This window comes from Oncorhynchus nerka, linkage group LG27 (assembly GCF_034236695.1).
Source record: "Oncorhynchus nerka isolate Pitt River linkage group LG27, Oner_Uvic_2.0, whole genome shotgun sequence".
NCBI lineage: Eukaryota > Metazoa > Chordata > Actinopteri > Salmoniformes > Salmonidae > Oncorhynchus > Oncorhynchus nerka.
Genome location: NC_088422.1, coordinates 88,118,468 through 88,138,593, shown reverse-complemented (window position 1 = coordinate 88,138,593; position 20,126 = coordinate 88,118,468). Strand labels below are relative to the sequence as shown.

General features: G+C 44.8%; 2 protein-coding genes across 6 annotated transcripts in view; both read left to right on the top strand.

Annotated features, from left to right (window-relative positions):
- Positions 1 to 65: 65 nt before the first annotated feature.
- Positions 66 to 16,811, top strand: zfand6 (zinc finger, AN1-type domain 6). 5 transcript variants are annotated; one of them, XM_065012235.1, is made up of 6 exons: positions 66 to 239; positions 7,571 to 7,728; positions 10,935 to 11,058; positions 12,291 to 12,394; positions 15,642 to 15,773; positions 15,929 to 16,811. In XM_065012235.1, exons 2-6 carry the CDS (start codon positions 7,578 to 7,580, stop codon positions 16,075 to 16,077), a joined length of 660 nt encoding a protein of 219 aa, XP_064868307.1. In that variant the 5' UTR covers positions 66 to 239; positions 7,571 to 7,577; the 3' UTR covers positions 16,078 to 16,811. The 5 variants fall into 5 exon arrangements, with proteins under 5 accessions (XP_064868307.1, XP_064868311.1, XP_064868309.1 ...); XM_065012237.1 differs by having other exon boundaries at positions 68 to 239; positions 10,935 to 11,049; XM_065012236.1 differs by lacking the exon at positions 66 to 239 and adding an exon at positions 865 to 1,125.
- A 467-nt stretch (positions 16,812 to 17,278) lies between these two features.
- fah (fumarylacetoacetate hydrolase (fumarylacetoacetase)) overlaps positions 17,279 to 20,126 on the top strand; it is a 33,342-nt gene continuing 30,494 nt past the window's right edge. The window contains exons 1-2 of the mRNA XM_065012234.1: positions 17,279 to 17,469; positions 17,709 to 17,819. Of these exons, the coding sequence (XP_064868306.1) occupies positions 17,305 to 17,469; positions 17,709 to 17,819 (276 nt within the window). The 5' untranslated portion in view covers positions 17,279 to 17,304. The remainder of the gene's footprint in view (positions 17,470 to 17,708; positions 17,820 to 20,126) is intronic.

Below are 20,126 nucleotides of genomic sequence, written 5' to 3'. Positions count from 1 at the left end.
GTCTGTGACGTCACCGCCAGTTTACCAGTCGGAGTTGAAGTGTAAAAAGTAACAAATAGACAGTGTCTGGTCGGGGGTAGGGGAGAGGCGAGAAAAGACAGACCCAACAACACCGCGTAGAGTTAGCGAGCCTAAAATCGTGGTCGTTCGTTTTTCATACCTAGCTAGTCTTTTCCGAAGTACAAGAAAGTTATCGTGGGCTAGCTACTTACGAGTAGAAACGTAACGTTAAACAGAAGGTAAGGCAACGTCAGTTGAAACAAGCTAGCTACTGATAGGTCTGTGTAGCTAGCTGGCTAGCCAGTAGATATCGCACTAACTTTTAACGATGCTTTGGATCTTTATTTAGCTACAGCATCTAAAGTTCTGGTACAGCTAAGTTATCTAACTAACGTTAGTGTGACTACATATACACGATATACTATCCTGCCAGTGCTACTACGTTAGCTAGCTAGTTAGTTAACGACGTTAGCTACTGTAACTGTATCATAGTGTATGACCTCGGTCCTTGAAAAACTAGGTTAGTGTCCACTTATCCAAGGACGGCTAGCCTGCACAAAACTTTAACACTTGATGTTAGCTAACGTTAGCTAGATAGTTTTTGTTTTTAATGTTACCTTCCCTGTTTTAAAGTTGGATTTGAACTATAATAGGTCAGTAGATGCTTAGGCAGTTAACTACATCATAATCATGTTGATGTCAACAACTTCTTAGACGTACAGTAGATAACGTTTGCTTAACGTTACACTGATAAATGGCAGCAAATTAAGAGGTCGCTAACGTTACATTTACGTTATGGCTGGTTACAATACTTTGTCAGTGACAATTTGTTATTATACTTGTTTTCTGTCACTGTTGTATTCGGGGTGTATACTTTCACATACCCTGTCCAACCAGCTGTGTTTTTAAAAGGCTGTAAATGATTGACGTTTAATTTGTGCAAGACGATAATGTATATGGGCGTGGTTTACTAAACAAACAGCCAATGACAATGGATTATGTGTAGTCAGTTGAGTACGTTACGTTGTGGGATCATTCTACGTATGATGTCGGATGTAATCTGCTGGTGTAGAGACGAAGAAAGAGAGGAGTAGGAGAGAGGGGGAAATTGCTACGTTTCTTGAGGTTGGTCCAATACAAAGTTACATGATTGTGATGGACACCCATTTCAGGTTTATTCTCAACCAACGTTATTTGTCTCTGCCTAAGTTGCCTGTTACAATGATGCACTTATCCGAACAATACTGGGCACTGTTGAGACAGTCAGTAAAACGATAATACAGGCTAGGCTGGGGATTTCTAACAACATTTTTAAAACAGTTCCGTGTGATTTTAATCGCAATTTACTGCGCTCACTGCAAGCTACTGTAAGAGCTACTGACTAGGTTAATTGTTGCAAGTTTTCATTGTTTGATTTATATGTTTGGATAATGTTGTCTAGTTGATGGCAGCATTTATTTCCCCAGTTTGTTTTTGTAGCTAATGTGCTTGGGACTAGCACAATCAAATAGCTTTTATGTTATCGTACAATGCCCTTCGCTTTGTTGCATCTCAGAGCTTATATTGGACTATTTTGAGTCCCAATGGAGAACCCATACTTCCTCTGTTGCTGCTAGGTCCATCTACTACTAGAGGCCCAGTGTTGCTGTAAGACAGCTGTTCAGTTAAAATGAAGCTTACTTGCTAAATAAACAAAGCCAATGGCAAATCATAATGTAGGCTAACACCTGTGATGTCATGTGGATGTAGGCTAGCCTATGGCAATGGGTTCCTGTGACTTGGATAGTGTTGGCCTATTCAAACAACACTAGTAGACTATTACCCCAGCCTATAAGAACAGTTATATTGGTTCCCCCAAACCACATTACGCCACATTAGAAAAATGGAATCAGATGACAAGTCCCTGGCCTATACCCTCAGATGACATCCTTGCTAGTAGAGGAGAGGGTTCTTTCCACAGCCAAGGTGAATATATCGGCCTATCTGTGAGAGTCAACATGTAGCCTATAGTCATGAGTGACTGTGTGTCAGTCTTTGTTGAACTGGTTCACTGTGGTTGCACAACTAGGCCAATGACATAACACTGTCCTTAGCCTCTGCTGTGATGTGTGCAACAAGGCTTCAGCTGGAGTTCATACGTTTGTTTTCCAGATTTCAGGTAAACTGAAATGTGTAGGTCTACACATGTTTTGGCATTTAGATGGGCCTTATGTCTCTTGCCTGTTAGCTAAGATGTATGATTAGGGAAGATGTTCAGGCTAGTCTACATATTGGATTCCTCACCATGTTCGTTAAATATACGTTACTGTACAGCGTAACGATGGCATGCCAGACATAGTTTCAGCTCCAGGTAGGCCTAATGGTTGTTGTGTTCTCTGAATGATTCACCTCTCACCAGGTGTGTGTCCTAAATGGCACCCTATTTACTATATAGTGCACTACTTTTGACCAGGGCCCGCAGGGCTATGTAGGGAATACTATGGTGCCATTGTTTTGGACTGGAGCATCTCATTGGCCTGCTATAAAGACAGTCCACATCGTTTCTATGTTCAACCTGAGAAAGTAGCCTGCTGTGTGTGAAGTCACCACTTATCGCTTCCACGTAGCCTACTCAAGCTTGATCTGATTTCAGTCTATATGCATTGATGATGTGTGTGTGTGTGTTTCTCTCTCACGTGTGTGTGTGGGCGTAGTGTGTGTGTTTGTGTGGGATTGTTACTATTGTAGATTTGAAATGGCAGATTGCATAACATAATCTATACTAGAGGAGGCCATCATGAAATCTCACTAATTCATCTGGAGATTGGCATCGGGGGGGCAGGGGTAGAGAATTGGGGCAATGATTGGTGTAAGGAAGGGGAGCGAGGAGGGACTTTAATTACAGTAATATTGAGAAGGATGGAATGGTGCTGATCTTCGGAACCTGAGATCTGAGCCTGTATTTATCAAGTGTCTCAAAGTAGGAGTGTTGATCTAGGATCAGTTTAGCCTTTCAGATCATAATGAATCAAATTATTATGGACAGGCAGGATCTGATCCTAGATCAGACACTTCATAAATACGGGATCTGGATAAGTTGTATTAGTCGTATGTACAGGATACACATGGTATACACCGTCCATCGAAATGCTTACTTAGGACATCTGCATGTCTCTTCCACCAGTAGGCTATTTCAGATCAAAGGAGAGAAATCGCACAGGCACGGCACAAATTCTGAACGTGGCACAAGACCTGAGCAAAAGGAGAGCCTATAGGCGGTCTATGGTTTCAGGCTGTAGCAATAGAAAGAGCGTGAATCTCAGCTCACTGTTAGCATGATCTTCATTGAGTTAACCTGCTGTTGTATGGCTCACTTTCTTTTCACCATGGTTATCTTGGTATTTCAGCCCTCTGTGAGTGGTTGCTATCCACCCTGATTAAAGACAGTCCCTGAGATTACCACTGGATTATTCTCTCTCTCTCCTCTCCTCTCTCTCCTCCTCTCTCCTCACACTCACACTCCCTCTCCTCTCTGTCAAATCACTCGGTTTATGTAAAAGATAGAATTAGGATGATGATGTCCTCTCCGTATTACCTTAAGAGCCCAGTACGATGCTGACGACACTTTGGTGTCACACGTCCACGCGCTCTTAAACTTGTTATTCGTTCTGTATATTTTCCTATGCATTCTCAGGGTAGTGAAGCAGCCCTCCCTATCCTGTCTCCCATGGAGGAAATGGCAGTGTACTAAACCATACACCAGATGTCCAGCCCAGCAGATGCACCATTACATCACTACTACCCAGATCAGTGTTACCATATCCAGGCTTAGTTTAGACTACGTCCCAAATGGCACCCTATTCCCTATATTTGGGCTCCCGAGTGGTGCAGCGTTCCAAGGCACTGCATCTCGGTGCTAGAGGCGTCACTACCGACACTCTGATTTGATTCCAGGCTGTATCACAACCGGCTGTGATTGGGAGTCCCATTGGGCGACACACAATTGGTCCAGCGCTGTCCCGGTTTGGTCGGTGTAGGCTGTCATTGTAAATAAGAATTTGTTTTTAACTGACTTGCCTAGTTAAATAAAGGTTAAATGCATAAACATTTAGTGCACTACTTTTGAGCAGGGCCTAATATAATGTCTTTTGGGATGCATCCTTATGCAGCTTATGCCACATTAGCAGAGTTTTCATTTCTGTGGCTTCTTTGATGTTTTGACATAGTAGCCTAAGTGTTACAAAGAGTGTAGGCTATCAACTTGGCTATGGAGCAGTAGCCTGTATCGAATTAGGCCTAATGCTGTTCCCCACACAGAAAATGAGGCCGCATAGAATGTATTAGGCTCAATTATATAGCCTAGTGCAGGGATCATCAACTAGATTCAGCAGATGGTCAGGGGGCCAGAACATAATTACTGTAAACGTGCAAATTGACTGCAAGAAGCCCAAACAGATATCATTTGACTAAAATAGTCATTTCAAACCTTGCTTACATTTGTGTATAATCACATATCTCTTTATGTGTGGAAATTCTTTGGAAAAGATCTCAAGTTAATTTAGCTGATTTTGCTGGTGTTTTTAGTCTTTTAGTCTTATGTCCCTTTTTCTTGCTCAGAAAACTTGGGGGAGGGGGGGCAAAGAAATTGAACGGCGGGCTGCCAGTTGGGGAACCCTGACTTGGTGTATAACAAAAAAGGTGAGCTGTAAATCAAGTTGTTAGCCTACGCTGAGGCTGTATTTGACCTGTAGTTAGTCTCTCTGTTCTCTAGGCTGTATTTGACCTGTAGTTAGTCTCTCTGCTCTCTAGGCTGTATTTGACCTGTAGTTAGTCTCTCTGTCTCTAGGCTGTATTTGACCTGTAGTTAGTCTCTCTGCTCTCTAGGCTGTATTTTACCTGTAGTTAGTCTCTCTGCTCTCTAGGCTGTATTTGACCTGTAGTTAGTCTCTCTGTTCTCTAGGCTGTATTTGACCTGTAGTTAGTCTCTCTGCTCTCTAGGCTGTATTTGACCTGTAGTTAGTCTCTCTGTCTCTAGGCTGTATTTGACCTGTAGTTAGTCTCTCTGCTCTCTAGGCTGTATTTTACCTGTAGTTAGTCTCTCTGCTCTCTAGGCTGTATTTGACCTGTAGTTAGTCTCTCTGTTCTCTAGGCTGTATTTGACCTGTAGTTAGTCTCTCTGCTCTCTAGGCTGTATTTGACCTGTAGTTAGTCTCTCTGTCTCTAGGCTGTATTTGACCTGTAGTTAGTCTCTCTGCTCTCTAGGCTGTATTTTACCTGTAGTTAGTCTCTCTGCTCTCTAGGCTGTATTTGACCTGTAGTTAGTCTCTCTGTCTCTAGGCTGTATTTGACCTGTAGTTAGTCTCTCTGCTCTCTAGGCTGTATTTTACCTGTAGTTAGTCTCTCTGCTCTCTAGGCTGTATTTTACCTGTAGTTAGTCTCTCTGTTCTCTAGGCTGTATTTGACCTGTAGTTAGTCTCTCTGCTCTCTAGGCTGTATTTGACCTGTAGTTAGTCTCTCTGCTCTCTAGGCTGTATTTGACCTGTAGTTAGTCTCTCTGCTCTCTAGTCTCTGTCTCTAGGTCACCCACATCCAGTTGGTGACATAAGCAGCCTCATTCCCTGCCCCTCTTCTTACCCTCTTCTCTCAAGTCTGTGTCAGCCTGTCACTTGTTATACAGGAGTGTGAGGCTTGGGTTTCTCCTCTGATTTTTAGCACATTTTAACTCTGCGCTTAGGCTATATGTTGTTTTGACTGCCTTACAAGGGCAGGCTGGCCCAGAGAAACAGAAGTGAGAGTTACACCATACACACTCAGCAGTCGGTCGGTCAGAGATTGGGCGTGACCAAAGACACAGATTAGTAGTAGCTACTGTTATCTTCCACTTTCAGCAATTAACCTACAGTGGGGCAAAAAAGTATTTAGTCAGCCACCAATTGTGCAAGTTCTCCCACTTAAAAAGATGAGAGGCCTGTAATTTTCATCATAGGTACACTTCAACTATGACAGACAAAATGAGAAAAAAAAATCCAGAAAATCACATTGTAGGAGTTTTAATGAATTTATTTGCAAATTATGGTGGAAAATAAGTATTTGGTCACCTACAAACAAGCAAGATTTCTGGCTCTCACAGACCTGTAACTTCTTCTTTAAGAGGCTCCTCTGTCCTCGTCTCGTTACCTGTATTAATGGCACCTGTTTGAACTTGTTATCAGTATAAAAGACACCTGTCCACAACCTCAAACAGTCACACTCCAAACTCCACTATGGCCAAGACCAAAGAGCTGTCAAAGGACACCAGAAACAAAATTGTAGACCTGAATCTGCAATAGGTAAGCAGCTTGATTTGAAGAAATCAACTGTGGGAGCAATTATTAGGAAATAGAAGACATACAAGACCACTGATAATCTCCCTCGATCTGGGGCTCCACGCAAGATCTCACCCCGTGGGGTCAAAATGATCACAAGAACGGTGAGCAAAAATCCCAGAACCACACGGGGGGACCTAGTGAATGACCTGCAGAGAGCTGGGACCAAAGTAACAAAGCCTACCATCAGCAAGGGCATTGAAGATGAAACGTGGCTGGGTCTTTCAGCATGACAATGATCCCAAACACACTGCCCGGGCAGCGAAGGAGTGGCTTCGTAAGAAGCATTTCAAGGTCCTGGAGTGGCCTAGCCAGTCTCCAGATCTCAACCCCATAGAAAATATTTGGAGGGAGTTGAAAGTCCCTGTTGTCCAACAACAGCCCCAAAACATCACTGCTCTAGAGGAGATCTGCATGGAGGAATGGGCCAAAAACCTTGTGAAGACTTACAGAAAAGGTTTGACCTCTGTCATTGCCAACAAAGGGTATATAACAAAGTATTGAGAAACTTTTGTTATTGACCAAATACTTATTTTCCACCGTAATTTGCAAATTCATTAAAAATCCTACAATGTGATTTTCTGGAGAAAAAAAATTTCTTCTAATTTTGTCTGTCATGGTTGAAGTGTACCTATGATGAAAATTACAGGCCTCATCTTTTTAAGTGGGAGAACTTGCACAATTGGTGGCTGACAATACTTTTTTGCCCCACTGTACATAGCTCTCCTATGTGTTAATATCAGATAGCCTAAGTACCAGGGATTATATGTTTTCAGTGCTTAGGTCATTGTGTTGCCATAGAATGCTCAGGCATCGTGATGCAACAAACAACTTCTAGAACTTGTGAGTCCAAGTCTAGGGAATTGTGACCAACTTGTTTTGGTTTATACCACTTTCAATGCTACAGCTGGCTAGAGATTAGAAGACAATCTTCCTTCCGGTTCGGTGTGTCAGTTGGTAAGAATATGGCACTAGCAACACCACAGGTGTGTGTTCAGTTACCACAAGGATCACGTACTTATTCTAAAAGTCACCTTGGATAAAAGTGTGTGCTAAGTGGTATAGCCTTTTGCAACAGCACACTGGCCATCTCTGCTCCCTTTTCAAGAAACTAACCTTTGGCTTTCACCAATACCTAAGCATGTTTTAGACCTAGACAGCAGCCAATCCTGAAATGGCGTGATAGGTCAATATGGCTTTGATCTCTCCCCTCTTGACCTCCACAGGAGGGACATGGCCCAGGAGACCAACCAGAACCAAGGGCCGCTGCTCTGCACCACTGGCTGCGGTTTCTACAGCAACCCGCGAAACAATGGCATGTGTTCCATGTGCTACAAGGACTTCCTCCAGAGACAAAACAACAATGGACGAGTCAGTCCACCAGGTGAGTAGGAAAGAGATTCCACAGAGCTTTCCACTATCTTATTGATGATCATTTAGTTTAGCAATCAAAAAAGACCAAAATATTGACACCGACCCTTTTTGACTTTTGACTGAGTGAGCACAATTGCTGATGTTTGGGACTTACTATTTCCCAATGAAGTCAGTTTACAAAAAACGACTGAAGTTTGTTTGAAAGACTAATGATAGCGACAGTAACACCAGACAGTGACTAACTTTAGACACTGTCTCGTTTGAGTGAGTGACTTTTGCCACAGATTATCCATTATATTGAGCAGATACCCAATTAAAAGAAATGTCTTAAAAATGGAAGGCAGTCAGGAGGCAAGATCAAGTTGGCCCATTCTAGCCAATGAGAGGGCAGATGCCTGTATGAACAACAGGCACAACTCCAATATAACGTATTTTTTCTCTAAGTTTCCAGGATGTCATGTATCCTACTTATATCAGTCCACTCGTAACAACCTAAGCATTAGAACATATATATTCTATCAAATAAGCCATTGCATTTTACAAGTGGTGAAAGAAACACACAGCTATTTAGGCGAGGTGCTGGCTAGCGGAGTAGAACACTAGAAACACACAGCTATTTAGTTGTGGTGCTGGCTAGTGGAGGAGAACACTAGAAACACACAGCTATTTAGGTGTGGTGCTGGCTAGCGGAGTAGAAACACACAGCTATTTAGGCGAGGTGCTGGCTAGTGGAGGAGAACACTAGAAACACACACCTATTTGGGTGAGGTGCTGGCTAGTGGAGGAGAACACTAGAAACACACAGCTATTTAGGTGAGGCGCTGGCTAGCGGAGTAGAACACTAGAAACACACAGCTATTTAGGCGTGGTGCTGGCTAGTGGAGGAGAACACTAGAAACACACACCTATTTAGGCGTGGTGCTGGCTAGTGGAGGAGAACACTAGAAACACACACCTATTTAGGCGTGGTGCTGGCTAGCGGAGTAGAACACTAGAAACACACACCTATTTAGGCGAGGTGCTGGCTAGCGGAGTAGAACACTAGAAACACACACCTATTTAGGTGTGGTGCTGGCTAGTGGAGGAGAACACTAGAAACACACCTATTTAGGCGTGGTGCTGGCTAGTGGAGGAGAACACTAGAAACACACAGCTATTTAGGTGATGTGCTGGCTAGTGGAGGAGAACACTAGAAACACACAGCTATTTAGGTGTGGTGCTGGCTAGCGGAGTAGAACACTAGAAACACACAGCTATTTAGGCGTGGTGCTGGCTAGTGGAGGAGAACACTAGAAACACACAGCTATTTAGGTGAGGTGCTGGCTAGTGGAGGAGAACACTAGAAACACACAGCTATTTAGGTGTGGTGCTGGCTAGCGGAGTAGAACACTAGAAACACACACCTATTTAGGCGTGGTGCTGGCTAGCGGAGTAGAACACTAGAAACACACAGCTATTTAGGTGTGGTGCTGGCTAGTGGAGGAGAACACTAGAAACACACAGCTATTTAGGTGAGGTGCTGGCTAGTGGAGGAGAACACTAGAAACACACAGCTATTTAGGTGTGGTGCTGGCTAGTGGAGGAGAACACTAGAAACACAGCTATTTAGGTGTGGTGCTGGCTAGTGGAGGAGAACACTAGAAACACAGCTATTTAGGTGTGGTGCTGGCTAGTGGAGGAGAACACTAGAAACACACACTTATTTAGGTGTGGTGCTGGCTAGTGGAGGAGAACACTAGAAACACACAGCTATTTAGGCGAGGTGCTGGCTAGTGGAGGAGAACACTAGAAACACACAGCTATTTAGGTGTGGTGCTGGCTAGCGGAGTAGAACACTAGAAACACACACCTATTTAGGTGTGGTGCTGGCTAGTGGAGGAGAACACTAGAAACACACACTTATTTAGGTGTGGTGCTGGCTAGTGGAGGAGAACACTAGAAACACACAGCTATTTAGGCGAGGTGCTGGCTAGTGGAGGAGAACACTAGAAACACACAGCTATTTAGGTGTGGTGCTGGCTAGTGGAGGAGAACACTAGAAACACACAGCTATTTAGGCGAGGTGCTGGCTAGTGGAGGAGAACACTAGAAACACACACTTATTTAGGCGTGGTGCTGGCTAGTGGAGGAGAACACTTGAAACACACAGCTATTTAGGCGAGGTGCTGACTAGCGGAGTAGAACACTTGAAACACACAGCTATTTAGGCGAGGTGCTGGCTAGCGGAGTAGAACACTTGAAACACAGCTATTTAGGCGAGGTGCTGACTAGCGGAGTAGTACACTTGAAACACACAGCTATTTAGGCGAGGTGCTGACTAGCAGAGTAGAACACTTGAAACACACAGCTATTTAGGCGAGGTGCTGGCTAGCGGAGTAGAACACTAGAAACACAGCTATTTAGGCGAGGTGCTGGCTAGCGGAGTAGAAACACACAGCTATTTAGGCGAGGTGCTGACTAGCGGAGTAGAACACTTGAAACACACAGCTATTTAGGTGAGGTGCTGGCTAGCGGAGTAGAAACACAGCTATTTAGGCGAGGTGCTGACTAGCAGAGTAGAACACTTGAAACACACAGCTATTTAGGCGAGGTGCTGGCTAGCGGAGTAGAACACTAGAAACACAGCTATTTAGGCGAGGTGCTGGCTAGCGGAGTAGAAACACAGCTATTTAGGTGAGGTGCTGGCTAGCGGAGTAGAACACTTGAAACACAGCTATTTAGGCGAGGTGCTGACTAGCGGAGTAGAAACACACAGCTATTTAGGCGAGGTGCTGACTAGCGGAGTAGAACACTTGAAACACACAGCTATTTAGGCGAGGTGCTGGCTAGTGGAGTAGAACACTTGAAACACACAGCTATTTAGGCGAGGTGCTGGCTAGTGGAGGAGAACACTAGAAACACACAGCTATTTAGGCGAGGTGCTGGCTAGTGGAGGAGAACACTGGAAACATTTAAAGGAGCGCCCACACTCTAGGAGGATCCAATAATTTAATAACCTAATATCCAATGTTTCGACAGACAAGCTGTCTTCATCAGGGTAAGATTCTATCAAATTCTACACTCATTGACCTACATAGAAAACCTCCTTGCTTGGTGAGTGAAAAATCAAAACGGCACCTGCTGGAGAAGACAGATTTTGAGCCCAGTTGTCCCTCTCACTTTGCCTCTTCCTCTCTGTTTTGGGGCTGCTCTGATTGAAACGTGTTGTCATTGCAGTGTCGTCCTCGGCGGCGGTTAGCAGCCTGGGGGAGTCCCTCCTAGCCCAGTGCTCAGAGAGCAGTACTGTAGACGTGCCGTCAGCCACGACCCACACAGACACCAGGATGAACAGGTACAGTAGGTATAGAGCTACTCTTCTCTGAAACGCACTATAAGCATGATCACACCTCCACCACCATGTCTACGGTGTAGCTGCCAAGCCAGCCATGCAACATACAGTATAGGATACACAGGCCATGTGGAAATCAATGTAATAAAGTAGCCTATGTGAAACGTAGGTTCACTAGATATACATAGTTATTACTGTACGTACGCAATGCCAAAAACAATCACATGGCAATCCTGCATACTTGCACACCAGTTTATAGCTGTGGGGCTGCCCACGTCTGAGTATTTTTGCTAAGTAGAGTCATTTTGCGTCGCAATTTGTAGTACTTGCATTGCTTACTACGTATGGTCAAGGCTAGTATGACGGTGGATTCCCAGGCTTTAATTATTATTTTAAACCTGGATAATTGATTTCCTGTTACAAAATTCAGAGATGTGTCATTTTAAATGAGTGTGTCAATCATTAAGTGGTTTCTCAGCGGAAGTGAAGGTTATTTTTGCACCATGGTCTTCCTGTACCCCATTGAAGTACAGTACAAGGAAGTCAATCATATAGTGTGATGTCATCTCCCTGGACGCTTCTGTCTCTTCTATGAGACAGATTCCACTTGCCATGTCCGTTTCCCCCCCAGTGTGTGCGTTAAAGACACAAGACCTTCTGTGGTTATCTAATGAGCTCTGTCTTTGTCAATCTGTACTGTACCTAGCCCTGCCCAAATCTACAGGGACACTGTTTTCTCAAACCCACAGAAAATGATTTGAATTTTTTTTTAAATCACTGTATAGAATTGAATTCTGCTCATTTCTCTACGGTCGTTACGGTTTTATCCATTTTTAATACACTTTTTATTGCTTCAACATTGAAAGCTTGTAGCTCTTATCTATAACCACAGAGACCCTATTATCAAGCCACAGTGGACAGCTGCCACTAGGTCTTTCTGGATAAGAGCGTCTGCTAAATGCCTCATGTGAATGCCAATCATTCTGACTGTCTGACAGTGAGGTGGGCATTAGTGGTGAAATGCTTTGTAGTATGATTGTCATCAACTATGGCAATGAGTCGCATGTCATTGGATTTTAGTCCGTTTTCTTCCTTCAGTGCATTTTCAGAAACATCCTGAATAGGATTAAATTGAAGTCTTCAAGTGTACCATTTTCATAATGCTGTATATAACTAGTCTTCTAATCTAGACCACCGACTGATGGATCATGCTTTAGGCTAATTGAACACTTACACCCCCCCAGGGTTGCATCTAGCCAGTCACTCTTAACGACAGCACCAGCTACTCATTCAGAAGAGGAGAGGACAGCCACATCTGAAGAAGACCTGAAAACAGAAGAGATACAAGGTGTGTATTACCAGCGTGTTTCACACAAACCTTTTCTCATAGGGACGAGTCAATCGTCATGTGAGATGTGCGCGTGTAACTCCCATTTCTGTGCTAGATGTCATTGACATGAATTGACATCAATGCATGGTGTACATAAGACTTGAGTTATGCAGGCGACTCTCAAGTTAGGATTCAGACAATAGTGCTGTTGCTTTGCTACCCTCTCATGTTCCTGTGAATAGCCTGAGGTCTCACACCAAATGTGGGCTCACTACCATGGGAACCCTTCACCTCATACCCTCTTGCAGTCAATCTCAGTCCGTGGGGTGGTTTTACACACAGACGCACATTGTTGTCCCATCTCTATTTGCTTAGAGATCGGTAGTAGAGAAAGCCCAAAGTTCAGCCTAGCGATTTCAGGAAGGACTTCAGACACAATCCTCTCCTGCTGGATTACAGTTACACTGGTTCTCTAGTGTTTCTGTCTACCCTCTTCTAGAACAGTTACTGGCTCTCTAGTGTTTGTCTACCCTCTTCTAGAACAGTTACACTGGTTCTCTAGTGTTTCCGTCTACCCTCTTCTAGAACAGTTACACTGGTTCTCTAGTGTTTCTGTCTACCCTCTTCTAGAACAGTTACACTGGCTCTCTAGTGTTTCTGTCTACCCTCTTCTAGAACAGTTACACTGGTTCTCTAGTGTTTCCATCTACCCTCTTCTAGAACAGTTACACGGGTTCTCTAGTGTTTCTGTCTAAATTACCTTAGCTTTCTTGGTAACAGGAGCAATGGTGGCCCTCTTGAAGCATGTGGGAACAGCAGACTGGGATAAGGATTGATTGAATATGTCCATGAACCCGCTCACCGAATCAGCATATACATCAATGTTGTTCGTCGCAATGCGGAACATGTCCCAGTCCACGTGACGATGCAATCTTGAAGCGTGGAATCCGATTGGTTGAACCAGCGTTGAACAGACCTGAGCGCGGGAGCTTCCTGTTACACTGGTTCTCTAGTGTTTGTGTCTACCCTCTTCTAGAACAGTTCAAGTATTAGTTTCTGTATTTCACTATGGGATACGCCCCCAGCGTTTGTGATATATAGCACAGGGCAGGCAGTCGTCAGGATAAGCTTGTCTGGCAATACGGGAGTCAGTATATCCCATAGTGAAATACTGATACTAATACTTAAGAGAACTATAGATTACAACTCTAACCCAGGTTCTCTGATAGTATGAGTGAAGTATTTCACTAGAACACCCTCCTTGCATGAGTAGGGAAGAGGTGTGGCTTATTCTTGAATGACTCAGATGTTGCGTTGGGCTCTTTATAGGGTAGGAGGGACACCCTTTCCCGACTCGCACGTCTCGACGTCCAGCCAATCATGGCGGGTGTAGTGTAGTAAGGCTTCTGACGAATCCACTGGGGGCGTATCCCATAGTGAAATACCTCACTCATACTATCAGAGAACTGGGGTTACAGTCATAACCTATAGGTCTCTAGTGTTTCTGTCTTCTAGAACAGTTACAGTACATATACCCAATTCAACATTTATTAAAGAGGAACCGTGTTAGAAGGGTAGAAAATACCCCAAAGTGTTAAGCTTTTAGTCTTGAATTACAAACCAGTCGCTAAAGTTTGTCTCTGTGTGTGTGTCTGTGTGCAGAGCGAGCACCATGTAGAGCAGCTGTAGAAAGTGAACAGCAGGAGCCCAGCACAGCAGGTAGCTCAGGGACTTGCCCTGATAGACAGGACAGTCAGCCAGTGAGAAGCCAGGATAGCCAGGACAGGAAGTCAGTCAGAAGGCCTGCCCCAGAGGACAGCTCTCGCAAGAGGAAGCTAGAGGAGCCACATGGAGAGAAGGGTGAGTGAGGACAATTGCGACAAATGGCACCCTATTCCCAATGTGTAGTGCACTATTTCTGACCATGGCCTATGGGGATCTGGTCTAAAGTAGTGCACTACTGTGTATATAGGGAATAGGGTGCCTTTTGGGACGCACACAGACAGAACAGACGGCTGTCAATGGTTGTTATAATGGCTTATAAGCTTTTAGAGAGTGGATTGAGTGAGTTCTAGAGAGCAGTGAGAGTCTGAGAACAGCTGCTAGCTGCTTCCCCTGTACCAAGGGTGGCCAAAACCTGGGTCGTATTCATAAGTGCACACCGTAGCTAAATGTTTTGCAATGAAAAATGAAAACAAGCGTTTCTTATTGAATAAGTTCAGGTACTCCCTGTTTCGGTACATTTCCTTCCGTTTGGTTTCTACTTAATCCCAATGGCCACCTTTCCTTATCTCCTTTCCCCCACGACCACTGATCTTCCATGTCACCATGGGTGAAAGGGTATTGTAGAAACTCCATCCACTACTATTCAAAGGTAATGAAGAAAGGATGCTCTTTGAGAGGACTGGACACAGTCCCAATCTTCAGGCCCCTTCTAAAAATCATCCCTTCATATCCATATGGTCAAGACTGTACAATATGGGTTTTGTATAAACTTAAAAAGGACACGTGTATATAAAAATGTTTACTTTGTTAATAGGAGGAAAAAATATCAAGATACGAACAATAAAGGAACTGGTTAGTACTTTAACACTTCATTCTTACAGTTGAATGCTTACTGTGTGATACGTTTACCCAAAGGCAAGTACTGGCACCATGCAATAACCCAGTCACTTCTGTTGTGACTTCTCTTCTCCATGACAGGGAAAGGGCGCTGGCTTTGTGCCAGAAAATATAAGCTTTTCTACCCATTATGTTCAAAAGTTAATCTAAACAAAGAAAAGCAAATGTGTTGTAAAAAATGTCCATTTTTCAGCAGTTTTTTTTATTTTTCCTACTGAAAATATGTTAAGTGGCAACAAGCATAGTAGGTTTCCGCTTCGATCACACTGACCGTGTCCTTGTGCAAAATAGTACGCAACATCTGGATATGTATGTTCCGAATGTTCAACATTCACCTTCTGCTACCATTTCTGTCATGTCGTCTACGCAGACAGTTTGACACATCGATAAATCCACCGTATGCACCACACCGAACGCTCTGCAATGCTGCAAGGCAAACGCAGCGTTTTCATTGGAAATGAATGTACTTCTGGTGTACCAAAATGCAATGACTCTGTCTGTGTGATGGAAGCGTTAGTCTGTAGCACAGTGAATTGTAGTGCCATCTCCTGAAAAGCATGGGTATTGGGAATTCCTTTAAAGCTGCAGCAGTATTGCTGAGAAGGCGAGACTGTAAAGTTGTTGTTCTGTGTGATCCATCCAGTGTCTGTATCGGTATCCGAGGACACGGACCAGGCCTCGGTAGACGGACAGGACAAACCCTCGGACTCAGACCAACCCAAAGCTGCCAAGAAGAATCGCTGCTTCTCCTGCCGCAAGAAAGTCGGCCTCACGGGTAAGGTTCTGACACATTCTCCTGTTGGCTTAGTGCAGTGACTTAATAGTTCCCATTTTCTGTCTCTGCATGTACTTTATATCCTGGAGATACATTTGGCGGTCAGCCATTTTCTTTTTTCTTTTACCTTCAAACTCTTCCGTCTGTGTTCCCAGGCTTCGACTGCCGATGCGGCAACGTGTTCTGCAGCATGCACCGGTACTCAGACGTTCACAACTGCACTTTCAACTACAAGGCCGACGCAGCGGAGAAGATCCGGAAAGCCAACCCTGTCTGCGTCGGGGAGAAGATACAGAAGATCTGAAAACAGGTTTGCTGAGATGTCCACCCGGAAGCCTGCGCTTTTAGATGACCCATCAACCACCTCTTCCTTTCTCCGTTTCCTCTTTTGATTTGAAGTAGTTTATGTGAGCAACGCTCCATCCCATCGGACACTTTAAAATCATGCATGTCAGCTGCACAAACTGTCTTTGTAAATGTATTTTTACTTAACCGGTTTCCTTTTGTAGTTTTAATTCTTTTATCCCTTAAATGTTGTGGTTTATGAAAAATCTGAAGATTTAAACCGTTACAATATTTAGATTGATTAATTGGGCTTTAATTACTTTGTTGGCTACTACTGGAAAGGCTGTTTTTCTGGTGTTAAAAAAAAATACAAAAAACAAGCATGTTAAAAAGCATCAAGGATCTTTCCATTCCTCCTTTTGGACTGTAGCCTGACAAAGACGACGGAACAGATTGTGTTTTACATTATCAGCGAGAGAGCAGAACCCAGGATTGCGCCGTTGCTCCCAGACCTTTTTGTATAATTGAGTCATTTTAAAGACTGTGTGATCTGCTGTGTAAAAGAGTTTATGTTTAATGTTTATCATATGATTATGAATAGCCTGTATGCATGTTTCCAGTTGTGCGTTTGAGGATTATAAAGTTCATTTATGGGTGCACAGGAGTATGACCTGAATCTATTGTTCTGTATTTATGTTAGTTTATTCACCGTCTTAACTTTGATCTGAATAAAGCTCTAACACATTTTTTGAACATTTGAAACGTTATGCATTTGGTACAATTTTCTCAGAAAACAAATGAAGTAAGGTCCAAAAAGTGGTTTGGGATGTTAATGAGTACTGTCATATAATGCCTTTACACAGGCAGCCCAATTCTCTTTTTTATTACTCATTTGCATTTTGGCCAGTCAGATCATCTCTGAAAAATATGAATGAAAAGATTTTGTGATTGATCAAAATACCAATTTGTGGGGGGGGAAATCAGGATTGTGCTGCCTGTGTAAACGCAGTTTAACAGTCTACTTCATTGATATCACAAAATAACGTCACTCGTAACTTGTAACTTTTTTAATAGGGTAATATTTATCACACCCCAATCAATAAAGGGTAATCAGTTCTAGACCGCATCATTTTTGCTGAGTCATTTTCAAACCGTTTTGGGTTAATCACAGTTCTTGAAAAAGGGTGGATATAAGAGATCGTTTCCTATTGGTCGTTGGTTCATTCTGTGGGAGGCGGACTGTCCTATGGCTGCGGTCAACATCTGGAAGAAGTTACTCACGCTGTTGCTTACCTTGGAAAGTATACCGGAGAACAACTGCAATTTCAAAATGTCTTTTGTAAAAATTGACGAAAAGTCCGACTTCTCCTATCACAATTTACCATATGGCGTGTTCTCGACACCGGAAAATGTGAGTATGACGATAAATGTGTTGTACTTTTAGTTGAATCGGTTTTCCTAAACACTCCTGTGCCATAAAACTAGGGCATGCAAATGGTTTTTCTTTGGATAAAATGTTACAAACCACTGTGGAAACGTGAGGTTCTCTTGGATGAAACATTGTAGTTTACAAAGTAGCTTCTCCAATATCGTTCCATTTTAGTATTTCATTCCTGTTTACTGTTTTCACAAATGTCTCGTGTCACTTAGCCCAGGCACCGGATTGGGGTTGCGATTGGAGATCAGATTTTGGATTTGAGCGTTATAAAATCACTCTTCAAAGGCCCTGTGCTCTCCAATCACCAGGATGTGTTTGACCAGGTAAGGCCATCAAAATGTATAATGCTCCTCAATGTCTCGTATTGATGGTTGATATTTCTTATCGGCACTGATGGCAATATACATTATGCATTCACCTGGAAATGTAACATGGCACGTTTACAGCTACATGGGCCTACCTTATGTAGCCAATAGTGCAGTATGCTAGGAGGGTAGGTCTATTCAATGGCCACGATGCACTGCTTTTCTTCCTTGAGAAAATCCATACCCGAGTCATCAATTAGGATGTATGCTTCATATATTGTGGACTATACAGTACATTAAGTAGTGTGAATTGGTTTGGAGTGTCTCCTCTCGCCCTCTGAATGGGTTCCTAATACTACTATTTTTTATTTGACCTTTAACTAGGCAAGTCAGTTAAGAACAAATTCTTATTTTCAATGACTGCCTAGTGGGTTAACTGCCTGTTCAGGGGCAGAACGACAGATTTGTACCTTGTCAGCTCGGTGGTTTGAACTTGCAACCTTCCGGTTACTAGTCCAACGCTCTAACCACTAGGCTACCCTGCCGCCCCTATTGTCTGGAGGCCTTTTGTGCTGCTGCCTCCCAACTGTCTCCCCCCTTCAGCTGGATCCTGACATAACAGGATCTGTTAAAGCACAATGGTGAATTCCTACTGGGAATTGTCTTTCGCCTGTCCAGTTCTGTCACATTAGTGCTGATGGGGGAATGAGACAAGGAGAGAAAGCCTCATCATGCTGTTGAAATCACATGAGGTATCAACAGGAAATGAAAGAAGAATATTTTCTGTCATGATTTCACTCCTTGAATTTAATCTTAAATGCACAGGTTCCCCCGAGGATATTTTCCCTCCTGGAACCCGGTTCCCCCCATTTCCACCCCTGGGGGCGTCAATGAAGAGACCTGCTTGCATGAGTGAGAGCCGCCCCCACACCAACGTCAAAACAAATTGGACTTGCATTCAACTTGCAAACATGCCTGTTTTCTCTTGAAGTTTCTTCCTTTGAGGTTGTTTTTCCTTGCCACTGTTCTGTTACTTGCTCCTCGGGGGTCCAGGCTGGGTTACTTGCTCCTCGGGGGTCCAGGCTGGGTTACTTGCTCCTCGGGGGTCCAGGCTGGGTTACTTGCTCCTCGGGGGTCCAGGCTGGGTTACTTGCTCCTCGGGGGTCCAGGCTGGGTTACTTGCTCCTCGGGGGTCCAGGCTGGGTTACTTGCTCCTCGGGGGTCCAGGATGGGTTACTTGTTCCTCGGGGGTCCAGGCTGGGTTACTTGCTCCTCGGGGGTCCAGGCTGGGTTACTTGTTCCTCGGGGGTCCAGGCTGGGTTACTTGCTCCTCGGGGGTCCAGGCTGGGTTACTTGTTCCTCGGGGGTCCAGGCTGGGTTTCTTGCTCCTCGGGGGTCCAGGCTGGGTTTCTTGTTCCTCGGGGGTCCAGGCTGGGTTTCTTGCTCCTCAGGGGTCCAGGCTGGGTTTCTTGCTCCTCGGGGATCCAGGCTGGGTTACTTGTTCCTCGGGGGTCCAGGCTGGGTTTCTTGCTCCTCTGGGGTCCAGGCTGGGTTTCTTGCTCCTCTGGGGTCCAGGCTGGGTTTCTTGTTCCTCGGGGGTCCAGGCTGGGTTACTTGTTCCTCGGGGGTACAGGCTGGGTTTCTTGCTCCTCGGGGGTCCAGGCTGGGTTTCTTGCTCCTCGGGGTCCAGGCTGGGTTTCTTGCTCCTCGGGGTCCAGGCTGGGTTTCTTGTTCCTCGGGGTCCAGGCTGGGTTTCTTGCTCCTCGGGGGTCCAGGCTGGGTTTCTTGCTCCTCGGGGATCCAGGCTGGGTTACTTGTTCCTCGGGGGTCCAGGCTGGGTTTCTTGCTCCTCTGGGGTCCAGGCTGGGTTTCTTGCTCCTCTGGGGTCCAGGCTGGGTTTCTTGTTCCTCGGGGTCCAGGCTGGGTTACTTGTTCCTCGGGGTACAGGCTGGGTTTCTTGCTCCTCGGGGTCCAGGCTGGGTTTCTTGCTCCTCGGGGGTCCAGGCTGGGTTTCTTGCTCCTCTGGGGTCCAGGCTGGGTTTCTTGCTCCTCTGGGGTCCAGGCTGGGTTTCTTGCTCCTCGGGGGTCCAGGCTGGGTTACTTGCTCCTCGGGGGTCCAGGCTGGGTTACTTGCTCCTCGGGGGTCCAGGCTGGGTTACTTGCTCCTCGGGGGTCCAGGCTGGGTTTCTTGCTCCTCGGGGGTCCAGGCTGGGTTACTTGTTCCTCGGGGGTCCAGGCTGGGTTACTTGCTCCTCGGGGGTCCAGGCTGGGTTACTTGTTCCTCTGGGGTCCAGGCTGGGTTACTTGCTCCTCGGGGGTCCAGGC

Bases quoted from the DNA above. Each gene is read 5' to 3' on its own strand.
- zfand6 (XM_065012235.1), top strand. From the start codon at position 7,578: ATGGCCCAGGAGACCAACCAGAACCAAGGGCCGCTGCTCTGCACCACT. The intron at 7,729-10,934 runs GTGAGTAGGAAA...TTGTCATTGCAG, and splicing joins TGGACGAGTCAGTCCACCAG to TGTCGTCCTCGGCGGCGGTT. The intron at 11,059-12,290 runs GTATAGAGCTAC...ACACCCCCCCAG, and splicing joins AGGATGAACAGGTACAGTAG to GGTTGCATCTAGCCAGTCAC.